Source organism: Vulpes vulpes, chromosome 2 (genome assembly GCF_048418805.1).
Source record: "Vulpes vulpes isolate BD-2025 chromosome 2, VulVul3, whole genome shotgun sequence".
In the NCBI taxonomy this organism is placed as follows: Eukaryota; Metazoa; Chordata; class Mammalia; order Carnivora; family Canidae; genus Vulpes; species Vulpes vulpes.
This window is the reverse complement of record NC_132781.1, coordinates 118,127,580-118,151,491: the sequence shown is the minus strand read 5'-3', so window position 1 is coordinate 118,151,491 and position 23,912 is coordinate 118,127,580. Positions and strand designations below refer to the sequence as shown.

The following is a 23,912-nucleotide window of genomic DNA, read 5'->3' as shown; positions in this document are numbered from 1 at the left end:
ATGTGCTGAATGGGAAAACTCTGCAGCCAAGAACACAGTATCCAGCAAGGGTGTCATTCAGAATAGGAGGGACAGGGTTTCCCAGATGAACAAAACCTAAAGAAGTTTATGATGGCTATACTAGCCTTGAAAGAAATATTAAAGGAGGCTCTTTGAGGGGAAAAGAGAGACCAAAAATTGAACAAAGACAGGAAAGGATCAGAGAAAATCTCCAGAAACAACGAAACAAGCAATAAAATGGCACTAAATATATATCTATCAATAATCACCCTGGATGTAAATGGACTCAATGCTCCAATAAAGAGACACAGGATGTCAGAATAGATTATAAAACAAAAAAACCGCAAGACCCGTCTATGTGCTGCCTACAAGAGACTCATTTTAGACCCAAAGACAGCTCCAGATTGAAAGTGAGGGGGTGGAGAACCATCTATCTCGAGCAAGTGGATGTCAAAAGAAAACCAGATTAGCAATACTTACACCAGATAAACCAGATTTTAAACCAAAGACTGTAATAAGAGGTGAAGAAGGGCACTGTATCATAGTAAAGAGGACAACAAGATGATCTAAAAATTGTATTCATGCATCCAATATGGGCACACCCAAACATATAAATCAATTAATAAAAACATAAAGAAATTCCTTAGTGATAACACAGCAATAGTAAGGGACTTTCACACTCCACTCACAGCAATGGACAGATCATCTAAGCAGAAAATCAACAAGGAAACAATGGCTTTGAATGACACACTGGACCAGATAAGACTTCACAGATTCATTCAGAACATTTCATCCTAACACTGCAGAATATACATTCTTTTCAAGGGCACATGGGAGAATAGGTCACACATATTATTAGGTCAAAAAGCAGGCCTCAACAAGTACAAAAAGACTACGATCATACCATGCATATTTTCAGACCACGAGGCTATGAAACTTAAAAGTCAACCACACACACACACACACAAAAAAAAAAAGATTTTTGGAAAGACTATAAACACATGGAGGTTAAACAGGCTAAGTAAGCAATGAAGGAGTCAACCAGAAAAATCAAAGAATAAAAAAATACATGGAAACAAATGAAAATAAAACACCATGGCCCAAAACCTTTGGGATATAGCAAAAGTTGTTCTAAAGAGCAAAGTATATAGCAATACAAGAAGAGAAATCTCAAATAAACAACCTAAACGTCACCTAAAAGAGCTAGAAAAAGAACAAAGCCTAAATCTAGTAGAATGAAGGAAATAAAAATAAGAGCAGAAATAAGTGATATAGAAACAAACAAACAAAAACTCATTAGAAGAGATCATGAAACTAGGAGCTGGTTCTTTAAAAAATAATAATAATAAAATTGATAAACCCTCTACCCAGACTTGTTAAAAAGAAAAGAGAAAGGACCCTAAATAAATAAAATCACAAATGAGAAAGGAGAAATTACAACCAACACCACAGAAATACAAACAACAAGAAATTATAAAAAACTGTATGTCAACAGATTGGACACCTGGAAGAAATAAATTCCTAGAGACATATAATCTACCAAAACTGAAGCAGGAATAAAGTGAAAAGTTGAATAGACTGAAAACCTGCAAGGAAGGTGAATTAAAAAAAAAAAAATCTCAACAAACTAAAGTCCAGGGCCAAATGGCTTCCCAGGGAAATTCTACCAGCATTATCCTAATTCCAAAATCAGATAAAGACTTCAAAAAAAAAAAAAAAAAAGAGAGAGAGAGAGAGAGAGATCTTCAGGCCAATATCCACGATAAACATGCATGCAAAAATTCTTAATAGAATACTAGCAAATTGAATCCAACAATACATTTTAAAACATCATTCACCACAATCATGTGGGATTTACTGCTGGGTTGCTGGTAGTTCAATATCCACAAATCAAGCAACATGATCCACACCATGTTAATAGAAACAAAGGTTAAGAACCATATGATCGTTTCAGTAGATGCAGACAATGCATTTGACAAAGTACAACATCCATTCACGATAAAAACCCTCAATAAAGTAGGTATAAAAGGAACATATCTCCACATATAATAAAGATCATCTATGAAAAACCCACAGCTACTATGTTTAGTGGGGAAAAACTGAGAGCTTTTCCTGTATAGTTAGGAACAGGACAGGGATGTCCACTCTCACCACTGTTATTTAACACAGCACTGGAAATCCTAGCCACAGCAATCAGACAACAAAAAGAAATAAAGGTCATCCAAATCGGCAAGGAAGAAGTCAAAACTTTCACTATCTGCAGATGACGTGATAGCCTATATAGAAAACTGGAAAAGATTCCACCAAAACGCTACTAGAACTGATACATAAATTCAGTAAAAGTCACAGGATACAAAATCAATGTACAGAAACTTGTTGTATATCTCTGTACCAATAATGAAGCAACACAAAGAGAAATTAAGGAATTGATCTCATTTACAATTGCACCAAAACCAGTTAAGATATCTAGGAATAAACCTAACCAAGGTTTTGTGTACAGGCAAAAGACCTGTACACTCTGAAAACTATGAGACACAGGTGAAAAGACATCGAAGATGACACAAAGAAATGGAAAGGCATTCCACTGCTCATGGACTGGAAGAAAGAATATGGTTGAAATGTCTCTATATCCCAAAGCAATCCATACATTTAATGCAATCCTTGTCAAAATAACAACAGCATTTTTCACAATCCTAAAATTTGTATGGAACCACAAAAGACCCTGTATAGGCAAAGCAATCTTGAAAAAGCAAAGCAAATCTAGAAGTATCACAATTCTGGACTTCACACTGTGTTACAAGGCTGTGATCATCAAAACAGTATCGTGCTGGCACAGAAACAGACGCACAGATCAATGAAACAGAACAGAGAATGCAGACGCACAGATCAATGAAACAGAAAAGAGAATGCAGAAATGGACCCCAACTATATAGTCAGCTAATCTCTCACAAAGCAGGAATGGAAAAAACATTTATCCAATGGAAAAAATAAAGGGTGTTGGGAAAACTGGACAGCCACACGCAGAAGAATGAAACTAAACCACTTTCCTATACCACATACAAAAATAAATTCAAAATGGAGCAGAGACTTAAATGTGACAGCTGAAACCATAAAAATCCTAGAAGGCAACACAAGTAGTAATTTCTCTGACACTGGCGGTAGCAACTTCTTTCTTGGTATGTATTCAGAGGCAAGGGAAACAAAAGCAAAAATGAACTACTGGGATTTCATCAAGATAAAACGTTGCTGCGTAGCAAAGAAAACAGCCAACAAAACTAAATGTCAACTTTCAGGATGGGAGATATTTGCAAATGACATGTCTAATAAAGGGTTAGTATTCAAAATATATAAAGAACTTCTAAAACTCAACACCCCAAAAAGGAATAGTCCTATTAAAAAATAGGCAGAAAACATGAACAGACATTTCTCCAAAGACATCCACAGGGTGAACAGACACTTGTAAAGATGCTCAATATCAACCATCAACAAGGAAATACAAATCAACACCACAATGAGACACGACCTCACACCAGTCAGAATGGCTAACATGAACAATTCAGGAAACAACAGATACCGAGGAGGATGCGGAGAAAGGAGAACCCTCTTGCCCTGTTGGTGGGAATGCAAGCTGCTGCAGCCACTCTGGAGAACAGTGCGGAGGGTCCTCAAGAAGTTAAAAATAGAACTACCCTAAGATCCAGCAATTGCACAACTAGCACTTTACCAAAAGGATACAAAAATATTAATTCAAAGGGATAAATGTGCCCTAATGCTTACAGCAGCATTATTTAAGCAACCAAGATATGGAAGGAGCCCAAGGGTCTATCAACTGATGAATAAAGAAGACAGCCTGTATGTGTGTGTGTGTGTGTGTACACACACACACACAATGGAATATTACTCAGCCATGAAAAATGAAATCTTGTCATTTGCAACGTCATGGTTGGAGCTAAAGTAATATTAAGCTGAGTGAAAGAAATCAGTCAAAGACAAATATCATACGATTCCACTCATGTAGAATTGGACAAAACAAGCAAAGGGGAAGAGAGACAGAGGAGAGGGAGCGAAAGAGGGAGATAAACCAAGAAAATAGACTCTTCACTCTAGAGAACAGACTGCTGTTCTCCAGAGGGGAGGGGGAACAAGTGATGGGGATGAAGGAGGCAACTGCTGTGATGAGCACCGTGATGTGATATATGGGAGTGTTGCATCACTATGCTGTACGCTAATATTACACTGCATTGATTAACTGGAATTATAACAAAAATTCTTTAAAAAAATAAAATGCACCAGAAAGTAACACACACACACACACACACACACACACACACACACACACACCATAAATCCCTCTTTCCTGCACCTCTGTGTGTTTCTCACCCTTATTATGGTTCAGGTGCCTGAGGTTCAGCTCAGTTTTGGTGAGTGACATGTCCTCAGAAGCAAACTCGCACCTACTAGCCACTCAGCCCCTGCATGCTCTGGGTAACTCAGCAAGGCTCTAAGTTATGCATAGACCTGTGGTCTCCAAGTTCTTAGGGGTTTTATTTTAAACATCTGCATTTTTCTGAGGTGAACCCAGCTTTTCAGAAGACATTTTCAGGCATTCAGACTTCAAAAATTTACTAAATCTTCAGTTTCTGGGCACTTGAGAGGCAGGCAACAACTGCCTAGATGCAGGAATTACACAATGGCACTGGCAGTGCCTACAGAGGAGGTCTGATTTCCAAGGCAGTGTTTAACATTTCTTAAGATTTGCAGCACTTGAGGTGAGGTAGGAATGCAGCCCTACAGCCTGGTTGGGCCAAGTTACTTGTCTCTAAGTTCCTGAAGTTACCAGCATGTGCCATCACAACCACAGATACACCCTCTTTAAGAAATGCACCTGTATCGTGCGCCTGGCCTTCCAAGTAGCCACAGGTATTACCATATGAATCAGGGACACAAAATGTAACAGAGATGGCAATGGGGATAAATGTCACCTCTGACAGTAATTTAGTAACCAAGGAGAGTAATTTACTTAAGGGAACTAATAACTGCAGACCTGCTCTGCTCGTCTTGCTAGTCCAAATGTCAAAGGAATTCATTACTTCCAACTGAGATCAACCACTATAAACTACCTTACCAAAGGGTTTGCCAAAACCCTGACTAAACACACCAAGAGGTAGAATTATGGGCATCTTATTAACTACTAATTGGTACTTTCTATGTTCTAGACAGAGACAATCTACCTTTTTGTGATGAGAGAACACATCCTCACTGGCTCAGGGACTGGACCAAGAATTCACTCGAGGTCTTTCCAGTCCTCCAACCATCCACATCTCCACGTTTCCTCCCACATGGCCGCAGACACGACTAACTGAGCACTTTGTGTGGAAACGCACTGGCCTGCCCGCCCACCAGAGCTCAGCAGAAGGGTCATCCACAGGAGGACAAACTACTGATGTAAGCCAAGCAAATGTGGCCGCGCCTCTGGTATGTGCACTCACAGGAGCCCACTCCATTCCCCTGGGTCCAGCCCTATGTTAGAGCAGAAGCCAGTGATGCGTTTTCTACTCAGGGGATACAAGTTCAATGTTCTGAATGAAAAATCCCGATGAACTAACTCCTACAGCAGAGAAGTTCATTCTGCTTGTCAGAACTATTCATTTCACTTAATTTACCTTGTACTATACAGTTACCCACACAGAACTCATCGGAATGTGTACATCGACCCCCATGTGCCTACACTATGTCCTCGGCCATGCCCATGCCGAGCGCACAGCGTGGGAGCACACAGACACCCGGTGGCGACTCTCTGGACACTAGTTAGCATCCAGCAGAACCGCCTCCAGCCTCTCCTCTTCAGGCCACAATGTCCGCTACCACCTGCTGTGCATCAGCGTGAAGATGAAACCTCTGCTGAAAAGCTCCCCACATCTTTACCTCCATTCATGTAGTTAAATCTCAGGTTTGTCTAGTATGAACTAGGTTTAAAGGTCTTACAATAGTGACAAGGGCTGGATATACTCACTGTCAGCTTTTCCTCCCGTTTCTTCCGGTAACCAAAGGAATTCTTCCTAGAGAATAGGAAAGTAAAAGACTGTGAACTTTTTCCCCACTTGGAAAGCTTTTCATTGAGTACATGTGCTTATACATTCAGTCTTTCTTACTTTGTAACAACTTAAAAAATTTTTTATTTATTTGAGACTAGGGGGTGGGGGAGAAGGGGATGGAGGGGGGAGAGAGAGAGAGAGAGAGAGAGAGAGAGAGAGAGAGAGAGAGAAAGCACGAGGAGGGGGAGGGGCAGAGGGAGAAGCAGACTCCCTGCAGAGCAGGGAGCCCGATGCGGGGCTCCAACCCAGGACCCTGAGATCATGACCTGAGCTGAAGGCAGATGCTTCACCCACTGAGTCTCCCAGGTGCCCCCAACAGATGACTTCTGTTTGAAAAAATCCCAGCCTTAAGTATATACAAAACAAAAATTTTATAGTAAAAGACTAAAAGTGATGTCTAGATTAAAAAAACAAAACAAAACAAAAAAAGAAAAACATTTACTGACAGATTTTCCTAGTGTTCATTTAGAATTTGTTATGATACAAATATTTGAATGTCCACTCAGTTGCAATGACAAGATAGTAAAATCAGACCACGAACTACACAGGCGAACTGTTAAACACTGCTAATGAAGATCTATCTGGTTAATCATTGAAGTGGAAAGAAAGTAGCCCAGCCTGCTCTCTCTCCCTCCGTGTCAGCCCTGACATGACCACATCAGCTCCCTCCCGCTACCACTGGCAGGCACCAGGGTGTCCAAGCCCCAGGCACTGCTGATACCCAGCTACTGGCTGTGTGCACAGGGCTCCAGGTTTCCGGGGGCCAGCACTGTGCCCCGCACGGAGTCAACAAACACCGACAGAGCAGGCATGTCCCGGCAGGCCCTGAGGCCACACGCCACTTTCATGCCTTGGACAGGCTTATGTGGCCTAACAGCCCACATGCTAATTCTAGTCCATAAATTTCTGTTTTTATTTACTTATCCCATTCTTATTCCAACTGAATACCTGAATCCACACCTGAATACACTGGTACTGAGGAAGTCAGAAGGGAGCTCAAAGAAAGAATCCTGACTACTCCTTACTTGCCAGAAACCTACAAGCAGTGTTGCCCAAGGTACCTAACTACGTAGGACAGGCTCAGAGCCCTCGACTTTGCCAAGCAAGGACAGTCTGGGGCCTTAGGAGAAACAACTAGGCAAATTTCTAGGATTTTGTAGCAAAGCCATACCCTCTCCTGTAGAAACTATTCCAAAAATAGCTCCTGCTTTCAACTGGCCCCCAGTGGAGAACATGTGTGGCCATGGACTCGAGCTGCCCCTCGCAAATAGGGCACTAAGCCCCAGGGAGAAGCACCAACACCAGCAGGAGGAGATCGTGGTCACCCCTATGGCCTCACAGGGAATCCCTTAGAACCAGTGACTGAGGGAAAGATCCTGACCTGCACCACAGGTGGCTGTGGGGGTGCTGACTGCCTGGGCACCACACCACCATCAGGAGCACTTCCCAAAACCAGATGGCAGCACTTCAAGCAACATCCTGTCTGGACACAGAAACGGCCCAAAGTATGGATTTACACTGCTTCTCCAGCAGGGAACCTAAGGATCTGGCTGGCTGAAAGCTCGGCAAAGAGCACTGCTCAACTTCTGGTGACGGGGAGGTCCTGGGGGGACGCCTGTGGAAGAGACGGCCTGAGGACATCTGTGATGCGGCTAGCACTTTAGAAGAGACCCCAACAACTGGGTGAGAATAGGGGTGTCTGCCTCTTCTCCCAGTGCTGCAGGTGATGTTTGGGCCCTGCCTTTGCCCATCCTGGAGGTGGCAGCTGGGCCTCCATCACAGCGTCGGCACCATTGGACACATCTGAGGCTAAGGGAAGGGGCCAGAGCAGCATGCGCAGTGCAGACACCGTGGAGCAGAGGGGCAGGGACTCTTCACCATCACACCCATCTTTCCACCAGCGTGATGTTTGCTCCCTGAGTCTGGTGGCTGGGCTGTGTCAGTCCCCCAAGACGGACCATTCCCACCAAGTGACACACCTGAGGCAGCCATCCACTCAGATGGAGTCCTCCTGCTTCTGCACCTGGCTGGGGGCCACCCTGCAGGCCACTGCCACGCAAGGCCAGGGCGGTGCTAGGGCCCCTCACTCTGCTCCTTATCACCGACAAAAATTAAGGAAAATAAAACTCAAGAGAAAGAGGGTTGCTTGTGGGGGTCACTAGTCAGGGACACGGTCACTTGGGCTCCCCCCCACACCATGAAGATCCCTTGTTTGCAGGCACAGGAAACTTGAGGAACAAGAGAAGGAGCCACTGTCAGTATCAACCAGGGCTTCCTGAGCAGCTATTCCCTGGGCTGCGTCAGCTCAACGCCTCTCCCCTAATGCTCTACAGAGGGTGGTAACAATCTGCAGGGGACAGACTAACCGGGCAGGAGTACCTGTTTGAGGGGCAAAAGCACAAGCCCATTCCTGCCGTCCTTTGGAAGTCCAAACTACGAGTGAGGATCACATGTGACTGTGTGGCCAGAGGTGGCCACGCTGGTCAACCTGATGCTTCTGTTTTTCTGATGCCGGGCGGCCCTATCTTTCCACTGCCAGGACACTTCCTGTGGAGCTTTTCCCTATAGGTGGTGCTGGAGGAGGTGGGAAGAGATGGGGCGTGTTCTCTGCACCATCCCCCAAGGAGCATGGATCCACACCTGAGACACCACTCGGGTGTCATCTTTAGGGCCTAGCCTCAAGTCTGCAGACCCTGTGCAAGCATCTGGCGTCCGCTATGCCCCAGCTCCTGGGTGGTGGCCACTGCCTGTGGCCACTGCCTCTGCGTCTCCTCACTGACCTTCGCTCTCCAGCACCCATGACAGCAAACGTCCTAGTGACGTGCAGCAGTGCTACCGTCAGCCACTCTGACGCTGTCCCGTGGCCCTGACCAGGCCAGACGGCGTGCACCGTGCCTCTGGGCCCCTCACACTGCCAAAGTGCAGTGGGCACAAGGTGTCAAGGAGAGAGGGGCCAGCGCTGCCAGAGCTCCCGTATGCAGACTTGAGGCTGGCACTGCACGCAACACTAAGGCATCTCCACATCTGATACTTTCCAAGTTGGTGAGAAAAAAAGCTGAGTCAGGTTGACCACTTGAGGGGCTTTCCTTTCTGAAAGCCCATGTACAACTGCCCACTAGAGAACAAACGGGCCTGAAGCACACCGGAGACTCACCTCTACTGCATCTGACCTCACTCTCCAATGGAGGGAAAGGGGCAGGAGGTGCCAGAGCAAGCAAGCCACCTCCAGAGGTGAGGAGAAGGGGGAGGCCCGCCTCCAGGTCACGACCTCAGGTGCCAAGGGCTCCTGGGTGCTAATCCGTGCCAAAGGACAGATAAGCAACGTCTCCACTAAATGCAGCCAACAGGTACCACTAACTATCACAGCCTTTCTTTGTAAGTCAAGCTGGTACAAATGGAAGTGAAAGCCCAGTGTGCATGGCCGCACCATCCACCAGCTGGAAAGGAGCAAGGCTGGGCCGGAAAGCTGGGCCTCTGTGGAGCTGGGGGCCGTCGGGGAGGGCGTGGGGTCGCTGGTAGCTGCAGAGCTCCAAATCCCCGCAGAGAACTGTGATCTAACATGCTTCTTTCCACCCACAGTTCACACTCAGCAACTCTGTACTACAAAGAAGGTGAAGCTGGTAAAGTCTCATTACGTAAAACCTTTGTGATGTAGTTGAGAACAATTATAAAACATACCTAAATTGGTGGAATTTGAAAATACTACTAGCTTATTTAGACAGGCAGGTCCTAGCCGTTGGACAGTGGCTCTGAAGGACTCACCTCCCTCTCCCCAAGCCAGGAGGCGACTCCGCACGACTCACCTCCCTCTCCCCAAGCCAGGAGGCGACTCCGCACTGCTCTGCTCCACTCGACCAGACCCAAGCTCCCTCTTGGTGTAGGTTGGAGGGTTCTGTATCCGTGTTCTAGGCTGACCTGTCTGCCGGGTTTGCGGGCTCCGAACACCATTAATTAGCCGGTCTGCGGTGAAGTTAAATATCGAAGGGCTTTCTAACAGCCCAGCTCCTCTCTCTGCACTGGGAATGGCATGGCGTAGATGAGATTTACTAGGATTCCTGTAAACAAAAGGTTTGCATGCACTCAAGTTTATAATGCAATTGTGGCATCCTAAGACGAGATCGCTAATATACGAATGTCTCAGGGAATATGTGATATTTAGAAAAATATTAAAAATGTTACTGAAAAAATAAAAATAAAAAAGATAAATAAAACGTTACTGAAAAGACAGTTCATGCATACGATATCTGACAGCGCAAACCTATAAAGTACCAATGTTCTGCTTAGCGGTAGTCCAAGCCCATGTTAAAAGCAGGCACACGCAGAGACAAGCTGTGGAGAACCTGTCCTTTATGTAGGCACTTCAGGGTTTATTCTCACAGAATGTAAGTGCCTTGAGCACTTTTATCTGCATCGGTCAAACATATGCCAATAGGTCATCAGAAGCAGCTTCTTCACTTAGTCAACGTGACTCACACACGTGGTGAGGACTACCAGGTTTGACACTGTTTCTCTGGCTTTGCTCTTCAAGGGCACGACGTGGCAGTGACCTCTTACTGCAAACCCCAGAGAACACAGCATTTCAACCACTCATGAACTTGCCTGCTTCTTGGAGGGTACTGTCTGAGCGAAGTCAGAGGAGATGCTGCAGGTTTGAAGGTTGGAGACGTAAACCCATTTATAAATCCAGTACTTGGAAACGGAGTTACCTAGATTCATTAAAAACAAACAGGTCAACAAGCCATAAACAGACCTGGGATTGGCTAACCCTGTACCCTGTGGTGGCCTGGGCCATTTCTAAATGTGCCAAAGAAGCTCTGCTCCATTTTATACCAAAAATATTCCCAGGCTGAAAAGAACATGGGCCAGGCCAGATCACAGCCAATGACTGGTATTTCCCGAGCCAGGCTCAGGCTAAGGCCTTTCCCCGGCTGACTACAGTGATCCCCCCACAGCAGCCTGCCAAGGAAACCCAACGACACCAAGGAAGCTAGAGCCGGGTACAAGTGGGGACAGGAAACGGATGTTAGAGGTAGCACAGGACCAAAAACTGTTTGCTGATTAAAAAAAGAAGAAGAAACAACAGAGAGAAAACTCTGTACTACAAAGAAGGTGAAGCAACAGAAAACTCTGGGGCAGAAAGATACCCTTCAAACTTTGTTAGAATCTTCAACATAGTGTTTAAGAACTGCTGCCAGAGTCCAACTACTTATAAATGTATTGATCACACCAGAACTAGATTCTGAACACTACACCACGAGACAAATCACCTCCTCCACACACTGGCACATGCAGAACTCTATTTGTGTAAATGTGCTCAAGAAATTAAAAATAAATTAGTTCCTAACCCAATAATTTAACATGACTGGCTGAGAAACCACAGGCACCGTATCTTCACACCTGCTCAGAGTGCCACAGTATTAGAGCACACGAAAGGCCTCACGTGCCCACCTCCAAACCAGGATCAAAGGAACCCTCCTAACGGCCACACAACTGACCCTGGGTGCCAACCACCCCTGTCCAGCAGGGATGGGTGCAAACAGACAAATGAGAAAAGCAACTCAAGAGGAACTCACCAGCACTGGTATGGCAGTTAGCCTCATCTGGAGAAAGGCCCTCTTTCGACACACCAGCTACATGGCTGTTGGCACACTCTTACAGAAAGTAGCAAAGATTTCAAAAAAGTAGTGCATTATCAGGATCCGCTCTAAGACCGAGATGCAACTCTGCACAGTGGCACCTGTCTGCTAACTGCCCCCCCACTGCGGCGGTTCTAGACCTTGGAGCTCTGCTGGCGCCCGAGAGGACCCGTCCTGACTCTTCCTGGCTGCCCTTCTTGTGTCCCACAAGCCATGGGCCAAGTCCACACGCCTCAGGGCACATTTAAGGAGCCGTACAGCTTGGCCCTGACGGAACGCGCCAGCTTCATCTCCCAGATCCCCGCCTGAACCTACACGTCAGTTTGGAGACACCCATAATGCCACAAACCCCGGTGTCCGGGCACACGTGGCCCACCCTCCGGCAGCCTCCCTCCCTTCCAGCCCCCTCCGATAAGCTCAACAGAAGAGGCCGTTACACCTAACAAGCCCCTAATTGTAAGTTCCAGTGTTCTCTGTCCCATATTTTCAATTACTGCCTGCTTGACTGACATCGATGTCTTTTCCAGGCTGCATTCCTTCACAGACACGCACCTTTACGCACTGGTATGAAACAGGCACCAAACATCCACGTCTCTCCAGCTCCCTCTTCAGTCAACGATAGCCCCAGATGATGTCTGACATGGTGGGGCGTGGCTCGCAGGCATCTCCCACATCCCGCAAGTGACCCGAGCACCACCCAACGTTCCCTCCTGACTCAGTCCACAGCCATAGCCTCAAAACCATAACTCGACTCCTGCTTCCGACCACAACCTTCCCCACACGCCACGTTCCTTCTCTGGTTCCAACTAAAGCGGTCCTGCCACCTCAGGCACACCTGTCCCTCAGTCCACTCCACTGACTCAGGTGGGAGGCCAATGAAAGTCGTGATGCTCACATCACACACTCCACCAAGCTTGTGCCAACACCCAGCCAGGGATAATCTGACCTCTCCAACCTCTCTGGCAGCACAACTGCAGAAAAGCAGCTGGACCCATGACACAGGCCAGTCAACCGTACGGCTGGTGTGAGAAAACAAGGTCATCGGTCTTCTACTTGTCCTCAACTGTCAGGAACCTATAAAAACATCTCTGTCTCCTTAAAAGCATCTCTCCTGGCAACCCTCTTGTGCTCAGGAGTAACCTGGTTATCCGAGAGCTCAGATCACATTCTGTGTTTTACTGGAGATTACACAGCCTAGGAAGTTACTACTACACAGGAGGGCAGGTAAACTGAGCCAACAATCAAATTATAGCATTCCAAGGTTTTTAAAAGATTGTCCACAGCTGCATATTAATCTCCCAACTAAATTTGAACCCACTGTAGATAGAAGGTGACAGCCTATTTTATGAGCACAACCCGAACGAACATACATCTGGTTCCACTATGAGATCAAGACCTCCATTCTTCTGAACACCTAGTGCAGTGTCCACAACAGGACTTCCCGCTGCATGAGCTCCAAGCAAAGACAGGACTCACCAGGGGTGGGTCAAGATAGCTGTGTGTTGCCGACCACGTCTGAGGGGCAATCAGGCTGTATAGGGGGAACTGCTGCTGGGGGCTGTAGACCGGAGGTAAGTAAAAGGAGGCTGTGTAGCGCTGCTGCGCATAAAGGCTCATGTCCAGAGGTCTAAATCCATTCTTTGGCAAAAATGTGTTTATAGCTATTGCCTTTGCTTTTATCCGTGCCTGTTTGGAAATACAGAAATTTCTATCAGAATACTTAGGAATTGATTTGCAAGTAAATGAAGTATAACCAATAGTCTTGCTTACCTTAATTGGTTTTCCTTGAAAAGTCTTGACTTCTTCTCGCAAATATTTGTAAGCCTGAGGGCAAAAATCACCCAAAATGCCACTGTGTTAATCTTATAAATAAGATGAACTGACAGTTAACTCAATACCTCAAATAAGGAATGGTACAGCTAAAATATGATGGACAGGACCTAGAACAGTGATTCTTAACCTACTATTATGGGGTCATAGATTCCTTACAAGAACTTCCATGAGCTAGAGAGCCTCTAGCAGAAAATCTCACAAACAGCTTTTACATGCAATTCTAGTAGTGTTAATAGATACCATAAAAGCCTCTCACAACCACAGGCTAAAGATCCTGACCTGGGAAAAATAATGGACACCTAGTCCCAAGTGTTAACCAATATGAAAATGGAAACATACAGTTCAAGAAAGGGAAACATGAAGGCTGTAGTCTTCAGAAGTCCCTATTTATGGAGCCCCTTATTCTTCTCCAAGTGGTCTCCTTAACTCTGAAGGCCCTGACCTCGGCCTACCACACTCCCCCATCCTGGTGAAGATGGCTTACACCTACTCTGCTGACAAGACTTCCCTCCCACCGCCTGGCTCCTCCGATGCCCTTCTCCTCCATCTCATTCAAATTGGTCTTTCAGACTTTTGCTTCTCTCTTCTGAACCTCAGAGCATTCACATCACTCACCACTTAGTACCATGCAGCTGACCCTTGAACAACACGGGTTTGAACTGCAAGAGTCCACTGCTATGCAGACTTCTTCCGATAAATACAGGACAGTACTATAAACGTATTTTCTCCTCTTTATGATTTTCTTCACAGTATTTTCTCTTCTCTAGCTTATTTTACCATAAGAACACAGTATACAACACAAGTAACATACAGAACGTGTATGGACTTGTAAGGATTCATGTAGGTCAATGGTAGACTATCAGTAGCTAAGATTTGAGGGAGTCCGTAGTTACACACGGATTCCTCACAGCTCGCCTGTTGTTCAGGGGTCAGCTGTATTGGCATTCCTTGAAGCATGTTCATGTTTCCCCCAAGTAAGACTCCTCCTTTTAGGCCAGGGAGGCCATCTTAACTCCTTGATCTCCTCACAGAGCTTTCCCGGGGGCCTTTCCAACTATCTTACAATATACAATGATGCCTCATCAAAGTTAAAATTACGTACAAGTTTCCCAAAACACTTCCCAAGTATTAAAACTTTTCTCTGTCCAGATGAAAAAACTCATTTTCATGTGCTGCTTGTCTTACACGTCCTTGGGAAATAATGTCATAGGCTTTATGTATCGCCTCTAACACTGTGTCCACAAACATACCTATTTCAGTCTCTACAACCTGATTTCCTCTGCACTTTATAATCAAACTTCGGACAATAATGCAGCCGTGATCTCAACGCCCTGATTCAGTCCCCAATTCAGTTCATGTACTACTTGTTAAGTACTGGTAACGCTGAAATTCATGGGGTGGGAACAGCTTACCTGCTGTGCGTCAGCTTCTGTTTCAAATGTAATAAACCAATTATCATTATAGGCAAATTCACAGTTTATAAATTTCGGTAAATTGTCTCCTTTAAATAGTGCTTCTACTTCCTATGGGAAATAGAAAGGTAAAAATTAATTCTCGACGACAGCACATTTGTCCTCACCAGGAGAAATGGTGCATACACGCGGTGCTTAGACAGAGTCTACCATACTGAGGGCTAGTAAAGGTCTTTCAGAAGAGCTGAAGAGCTAAGTGTGGCTCAGAATCAGAACCCTACTGCCACAGGAAGTAAGTACAGTACTTACTGACAGCTTTTCTTAGTACACCAAGATACCATTAAGCTAAATTAATGTGAAAATTTTGTTTCACTGTACCAGAAAGCTGATAACTGCACAATTGGGGAAGCAGGGCAGTAATGTGAGAAATTTAAACATCAGCTGAACTTTTATTTTTGGTCAAAATGGATGAGATTTACCTTCCCGTCGAAATAATTAAAGACAAAAGACCAAACATATGAAATAACAATTATAGCAGAGCTCAGGCCATGCTGGGCAGGTGAGCCTGGAACGCCCATGGGGGCCCCACAGCCCAGTGCCAGGACGTGAGCTTGATCCAGCATCACACCTGCAGGGCTCTCAGGGGGTCTCCCTGGGCTCAGTATGCATAAAGAGCCCCCTGAAATGACTAGAGGGAGCAGCAGCAGAAGTCACAGGGACAGGGAGTGTGTCTCCCCTCAATCAGGCAGGCAGAGTGGAAAACATTCCCAATGCATAAGACCTCAAGGCACAGCGTGCAGAAGGACACTGCTTCGGCGTGGGGAAGAACGGGCCCTGCTTCCCCTGATGATGCTCCTAAAGGGTCAAACTGAACCTCAAAGCTCAAGATCAGTTCCAGGAAACAATACAAAAACACTCAGTACCCAATAAAGTAAAATCCAAAATGCCTGGGATCTAGTCAAAATTTACCAGGCACACAAAGAAACAGAAAAACATGATCTTAAGGAGGAAAAATATCAATCAAATTAGACCCAGAAATGATATAGATGATAGAATTAAAAGGCAAGGATATTAACATAGTTCTTAGATATGTGTTCTATATTCCAAAAGGTAAAGACTGGGTATGTTAAACAGACATGGAGGAGCAAAGAAAAAGACGCAAAAGAACTGGAACGAGAAAGGTACTAAGTAGGATTAGCAGTTAGTCTGGAACTTTGAAAAGAATAGAGAAGAAACAAAGTATGTGAAGAAATAACAGCTCAGGAAACTTCCACTCAAGAGACTCTCAAGCTACATCAAGGTGCATCATCAAATTGTTTAAAATCTTCAAAGCGCTAAGAAAAAGGGAGCAGTGACATGCAGAGGAACAAGAGAAGAATGACAGAGCCGGCCTCAGAAAGAACGCACACCAGAACATGGGAGACAGCATCTTTAGACACGGGAAGGGAAAGAAGCCTGTCAATCCTGAGTTCCACACCCAGGAAAATATCTTCCATAAAGGAAGACAAAGATTTCTTCAAAATGAACAAATATATATAAAAGAATAAAGAGAAGAATTTCTCAGACACACAAAAGCAGAGGAGACCTGCGCCACAAGAAACAAAGGCCTACAGGGGCAGCAAGGAGGCCAGAGGAGGCGCAGACCTAGACACACGCAGGAGCAGCACTGTATGTGGTAAATGGGGATAAATAGGAAACATAGTCTCCTCATTTTTAATCTCTTTAAAACTGACTTGTTTGAAGCAGACAACAAAATCCTGTGTGGTGTCACAGTGACAGCGCCGGGCGGCGTGGGAGGTGGACGGACGCCGCAGAGGGTGGGCAGCAGGGTGAGATTAACTACAGGCAGGTGCAGACCCGCTAAACATGTCACCACAACCCCTATAAGCAGCCACAAAAACAAAAGAGTTATTTCTAATAAGCCAAAAAAGGAGACAAAATAATGAATTTAGCCCAAAAGAAAGGGAGAAAAGGAAAGAACACAGGAACAGTATAGACCATGAGGAAACAAGCAGCAAATTTAAACCCAAGGACGTGATTGATGACTGAAAGGAGAACAGTCCAAACTCCTCACTTAGCTGGCGGCGATCTTCAGACTGGCTCAGAAAAGCACGACCCAACTCGAGGGACCCACAGGAAGTCCTTCAAACTATGAAGACGCAAACGGGCTAAGGGCACAGGCACCATGCCGCGCCACGCCACGCTAGCAGTGACTGAACAATGCAGAGCGGTTACACTGATCCCAAAGCGAACTATTACCAGGGAAGAAGGGCCATTTCATAAAAGACTATTAATAAACCAAGCGAACTATAGTTGAAAGCAGTGTCCAACCATGGACAAGTGCGTGGCTACTGCAGAGGGGCTCCGCGCGGTCAGCACTCCGCAAGCCGCCTGCCCTCTCAATCAGCTTGCCTTCGACCACTTTTCCCTTTCCTTTGTCAACCCTTCATTTGTCAGAGCTTTTCCTCTGAGCTGTCTCTCTTAAAACTTCTATGGTTCAAGTTTTACAACAGACACAGGGCGTGTTGTTTGGAATAATAGAAATATACCAACATCCATGTCTGCAGCCAAAAGTAGAAAATCCTTTTCAGTTATAGTCTTTACAAATATCTCTCAGGACCTGTGTTTTAAATATTATTGTGAGTTTATAAACACATCCAGGTCGGCAGAAAGAAAGATGATCCTTCATATTTAGAACTTTAAAAAAAAAAAAAAAAAGGACAAAAAATTCAATCCTAATTACTTTTCTTCACATATAAAACTAGGAAAAACAGCCTGAGCTGAACAGAAAGTAAAATTTGTTAGAACAATGCCAGTCAAGAAGAGTATAACTTCTTACCCTAGGTTTGTCACAATCCTCACTTGCATGCACACTCATCCATTTCCCCTACGGAGACGGTTCTGAGTATGTACGCAGCTCGAGTAACTTGGGCCTAACAAAGACCTGTGACTGACAAACCAAACTTCCTGGGGTCTCGAAGAGTCCCGGCGGCAGACAGCCCCCACGCTCTACACAGATCAGGAGCTGACTCCATCGGAACCCTGCAGGAAGGCTCATTGTAGTCTCAGGCCACAATGGCCAGGTTTTTACTACAGTCCACCTCAATTTAAGTATCTGGACAAGCAAGAGATTTTATAGCCAAGCAGTAATGGCAGACGACTTCTCATGACTCTGTCTGCCACTATCAAATACTGTCATTTCCTAAGTTTATTGCCCAAGTTGGTACTTTTCAAATTAAACAATCTGCAGACCCATTTACATGAAAAAGATGTCCCAGCCTTTCACTGTGCCAACTTCTGCATTGGTCCTGGTAGGTCAGCCTGATTCAGGAACAGGCCACATTCCCTGTGCTCTTCAGAGAATCCCCCTCTTGTCATGGAGAGATTTGTTCTGAAAGGTTATTTAACACACAGGCGCCTGGGTGGCTCAAACAGTTGAGTGTCCCACTCTTGTTTCAGATCGGGTCATGATCTCAGGGTCGTGGGACGGACCCCCACGTTGCGCTCTGCACTCAGCGTGGAGTTTGCTGCTCCCTCTTTCTCTTTCTCTGCCCCTCCCTCCATTTGCATGCACTTTCTCTCAAATAAATAAAATCCTTTTAAAAATATTTACCTAACATAAAAATATGTTATCTTAACCTGTGGGTTATTTTGTTATTTTTAAATGAATATTTAAAAGTTTGAGTACCACTCTAACAAACAAATCACACTGTAACTTACAGTGTGTAAGTCCTGGGAAGACAATGTTGCTGTGCATATACTTTAAAATATACCCTCCAAGAAACACAGGAGTAAACAGAAATAAAACAAAAACACACACAAAGAAAGTCTGAGCAACCTTCCGAGGAGACTTACTTCTACAGGAGTGGACTCGGGTATTTCACGCAGGATCACGATGCAACGACTCTGATTTGGCCTTACTTTTTCTCCCTTCTCATCCACTTGGACTAATGGTAAAGCTACAAAGAGAAGAAAAATGAAAGGTAAAACACAAATATTGAAACAAATCATTTGCATTCTAGTTACAACATAATAGGGACACTACAGTGTGACGTGCTATGTTGTATTTAACTAAACACCCTGAAGACACATATATACAGTGGGTTACCTCAACACAAACCATCAGGTTTTATGCCCAACCTGCATGTTACATTTTTCAAAACAAAGGAACACAAGAATTAAAAAAAAAAAAAATCCTTTAGGAGCTAGAATAAATTTAACAGCATGAAACAAGGATTTTCAAACAACTACATGTAGATCACAACTCAGTTATTAGCTTCTTTTCTTCTACAAGCCCTTAATGTAAAAATCATTTTCTGTCTTACTATTACTTCTTACTTAGAACTCAGAAGGTGCCATGTGTGCCCCAACAGCTTTTCCCAGTGATGACATCCTCCAGACCACAGGCCACGGTCAGCACAAGGAGGCTGGTGCTGGGGCAAGTGCTAACACAGAGAGGCTGGATTCCGACCTCACAGTTTCTATACACCTTCCTTTGTGTGCTGTTTTGTTTTGCTGTCACATCTGTGAAACCACATCATGTGTGGATTCCAGTCACAACACAGCATGATCACAATCGGGCGCAGAGCTGACCACCCCCACACAGGGTTACCAACAGCAGGAATGGAAGACTGAAAAAATTTCTCAAAAAACTAGAATTGAGGTTAACAAAGTTTCAGTATCCAGGACCAATACATGAAAATGAATTGTTTTTCTACATACTAACACCTATGCAAAACTGTAATAAACACATTATTTAAAACTGTGTCAAAGACAGGAAATCATCATATATCTTGTCAGATATGGACAACTTGTGCATTGAAAGGTGCAGAACATTACCAAGACAAAATTTTAAAAGATATAAGTAAATGCAGATACTGTGTTCAGTGAATGGAAAACTCACTATCGTTATGATGTCAATTCTCCCCACACTGATTTATAGATTCAATGCAATCCCAATAAAAATATTTCTGAAAAACTGAAACACTGATTTTAGAATTCATATAGAAATACAAAGTCGGAGACTTCACACCTAAGCCAGAGTGACCAAGACACTGCAGTGTAGGTGTCAAAAGAGGACACAGCCCCAGAGATAAACCCATGGTGCTGGACAGATGATGCTGACAACAACACCAAATACAACTTAGTGGAGAAGGGAGAGCCCTTTCAGCTACTGGTGCTAGAACACCTGCAGACCCACATGTGAGGAGGCTGAGAACTGAGATCCATACCACAAGCCACATACAAAGAGTACCTTCAAATGGACCAAAGACCTAAAGATGTAAATCCTCAAACTATAAACTTCTGGGAGGAAACTTCCATGACTTTGGATTAAGCACAGTTTTTTTTAGATACAACACCAAAAGCAAGATACATAAAAGAAAAAAAAATCAATAAATTGGACTATACAAAAAGTTCAAAACTATGTTGTTCAAATGACACTATTATTAGAATAAAAAAGAGAAGCTAGAGACCAGGAAAATGTATTTGCAAATCACATACCTGGATAACAGCATATATCCAGGAAACAGATAATGCAGATCTCAAATTACACACACACCCGTCAAACCTCAATTATAAGAAAAATAATAAAATGGTGGTAGGTAGAGGGGGGCACGTGAATAGACCCTTCAGCAAAAATAAAAGGATTGCATAAACAAGCACATGAAAAGATTGTTCGATGTCACCAGGCATGAGGGAAATAAATTAAAACTACAATGAGATAAAATTAGGAAATCTGCAAGTAAAATGCCCATGTGCACCAAGTGCTGGCACCGCAGGTGACACTCACTCTGTACACAGGTAGGCAGTTTCACAAGTTAAAACCCCCCTACCATACCATCCTGGCTACTCACCGAGGCTACTGACCTAGAGAAACGGAAGCCTCTGTCACACTGACTTTTACATCTTAACGTAGTAGTCAAAACCCAGCAGTAACCAAAGTCTATCAACTGGGTGAATACACCAAATGTGGTCTGCCTATGAGATGGAGTATGACTCAGAAATAAAAGGCTATAAAAGCTACTGATAATACTCAACAACAATTATGCAGAGTGTAAGAAACCAGAACCCCTCCCAAAAAAGGGCTATTGCATGCCTGATTTCATTTACACACAGTTTTTAGAAAATGAAAACTATAGTGACAAAAAGCAGATGAGTGGTTGCCTGAAGCAGGAAGAAATTCTGGGGGGTGGGGGTGGGGGTGTGACAGTATGTTCATTGTCTTGATTATGGGAGTTCTGTGCGCATGTATAAGATGTCAAAACTTGACAAACGTACACTTAGACCATGTGCAATTTAAGGTGTGTAAATTCTACCTCAAGAAAACTATAAAAACAAAACAACAAACAGGGTTGGCGAAACTCTCTGTGCCTCTCACCCCAGGGTCTGGAACCCAGTTCAGGTGCCGCCCTCCCTACCTTATCCCCCCCAACCCCCCCGGACATAAACATTCACCTTTAAGCAGGAGGGTCGGTCCTGCTCATATCTTTATACTCTTTTACCTCTGAACCCACGAAAAGCAGAGTTCTATTTTACTCCTATCTAAACTCTATACAGAGGTTACCATCCTATACATATCTGAAATAGGCTTTGGTATTCAGAATTAGGATTTTTTTTAATGGATTCTTGTTGAAAATACAGGCCGAGTTCATTTTAGTTGTTCTGGTATTCACTGTGTGACTATTGTAATGTATTTATTCATACTCTGGTGACAAATATCTGAGTATATTTTTAAATTAGGAATTTCAACTACATTAAGTGTAAAAACAGCTGAATCAGACATTCTGTACCCTGCAGCACTATGTACCATGCATATTAAGATATAAAGACATAATTTATGCAATTCAATCAACACTAGAATGTTGGTGTTGTACGAGCTAATATTCAAATTAAAACAAAATGTTATCAAATATCTACTGTGAAAAAAAAATATCTACTGTGTATCTAACTTTATGTTGGGCATTTTGCAGATGGGGTTAAGATGCAAACAGGAGATCTCTGCTCACAGAGGCTTATGTATATCACCCTCTCCAGAAGTACAACTAATATGCTAACGACACTCTATTCATTAGGTTATTACATGTGCACATATATTTCTATCTAAAAATGGGAGTGAAAAGAAGCAATTAGACATTAAAGAGCTGAACGAAGATGGATAGGAGGTACCACTACAACTCAAGACCCTCCCTACCAACACTGGAAGGAAAGGTGGAGGAGGGGTGGAGAGGGTGGACAGCAGAGGGCTGTCTGTCCATGGAGACAAACGGCTCCCTGAAGCAAACACACAGGGCAACTGAACATCCTCGTGGTCTGCATGAATGACTCCTAGCCAACAAGCATCAACCGGGAGACTGGCCACGGGGCAGCCAAGTTTCCAAGGAATGCCTACACGAAATATCGACATCTGGGATTTCTAATAATAAACAAAGAACGTTAACCAAGTAAAGTGTTTTTAGGTTAGGAAAGCCACTCGCCTTTCTAAGTGGGTCAGACAGAACCAAACTCAACTGATCCATCAAACAGATTTCCGTTCTGAACAGAGTGTGAAAAACAAAGCAACACTGGAACACATAAAGCTATCTTGGGCAACAGTGGTTATAATTTACAGAGTCAAACTGCATAGACGGTGTTTGCTCATGTCTTCACTATGTGCTTACAACCTTTGCCTAGGAACACAAAGTAGTGAACTGCGATTTGTGAATAGAAGTCCAGCTAAGCTTTAAGATAAGATGTTCACCTATTCTTCTGTTAAGTCAGATGCACACAAGAAAACATCATCACAGCCTGTCAGCCAAGCCAGAGACGGTACGTAAATACTACGGCCTACGTATCAGTGATGGAAAGTCATAGTGGAGACACAGGGAAGTGGGGCTTTGACGCATGATGGGTGTGTCCTCACTGAGAAATATTTGGGGCAGGGGGACACAGCATACACCGTGTTGTTTGGAAGGACTCAGAACAGCCCTGAGAGGGGGGGGTACAGAAATAATTCATCTGGTACTTGCAGTCCTGTTACAGAAAGTGACTTTTTATAATTAAAACAATCCCTAAAATTAAAAAGATACCCGATATTTATATTTAATATAAGATATTATATGAATTTATATACTAATATATTTATAAATATACTTTATAAATTATAAGTTTATATATTGTTTTCTATTTTTTATATTTCTATACTTATAAATAAGTATATATTCATATATACTTATAATTTATATATTATATATAATCGACATATTATATAATATATAAATAACCATGTATATTTAATTTAAAACTCATTCCCCAGTGATGCCATGCTTGGTGCTGGCAGGGAGGGGTGGAAGCATTATAAAGGCGCTAAGAAAACCCCGGGCAGTGATGGTTTCACTCACGTACACTGGAGTCCACCCGGACCCAGCTGTGCACTTCACGTACACGCAGTGGAGTTCATAGCATATCACTTACAACCTCTGTCCAACAGTGACTTTCACAACATACATAAAATGGTTAGGTTGTAGACACCTCAACACAGCTTACAAGCCCATACTCCCTGAACCTCTGTGGGTCTCTGACAGGATGTTTAAACCTCCCTCTGATGTTGCCAAATGTCCCAGAAATAACTTCATTCACAACATCCTTTTAAAGTAAAACAGTAATATTTCACCAAAACTTTAGCAGGAAGTTGAAATGTAAAGAAGGCCTTTTTGGTGCTAGAATGCTAATGAAAACGTATTGTACTTTACGTTAAACACCACCATTTACTGTACTTTTCAGCAACATCCCAGCCATCATCGTCTCTGCAGAAGCCTGTTTTCACCCCGGCCCTGTGCTCTGTGACATACTGGGTCTGAGCTATGTAGCCCTTTCGATGCACCTCCCCAGCCACAGGGACCAGAAAAACCAGGAAGGTGTGGGACGACCCTGCCTGCCGTCAAGTACCTCAGCACTAA

The 23,912-nt window shown here is 43.9% G+C and overlaps 1 protein-coding gene across 8 annotated transcripts in view; it reads right to left on the bottom strand.

Annotated features, from left to right (window-relative positions):
* Window positions 1-23,912, bottom strand: part of LARP4B (La ribonucleoprotein 4B) — a 95,434-nt gene that overhangs the window by 9,620 nt on the left and 61,902 nt on the right. For all 8 annotated transcript variants that reach the window (XM_072749671.1, XM_072749672.1, XM_072749670.1 and 5 more), the window contains 7 exons: window positions 18,832-18,935; window positions 14,977-15,087; window positions 13,502-13,555; window positions 13,208-13,417; window positions 10,695-10,801; window positions 9,899-10,150; window positions 6,014-6,059 (listed from right to left, as the gene is read on the bottom strand). In XM_072749671.1, the coding sequence (XP_072605772.1) occupies window positions 6,014-6,059; window positions 9,899-10,150; window positions 10,695-10,801; window positions 13,208-13,417; window positions 13,502-13,555; window positions 14,977-15,087; window positions 18,832-18,935 (884 nt within the window). The remainder of the gene's footprint in view (window positions 1-6,013; window positions 6,060-9,898; window positions 10,151-10,694; window positions 10,802-13,207; window positions 13,418-13,501; window positions 13,556-14,976; window positions 15,088-18,831; window positions 18,936-23,912) is intronic.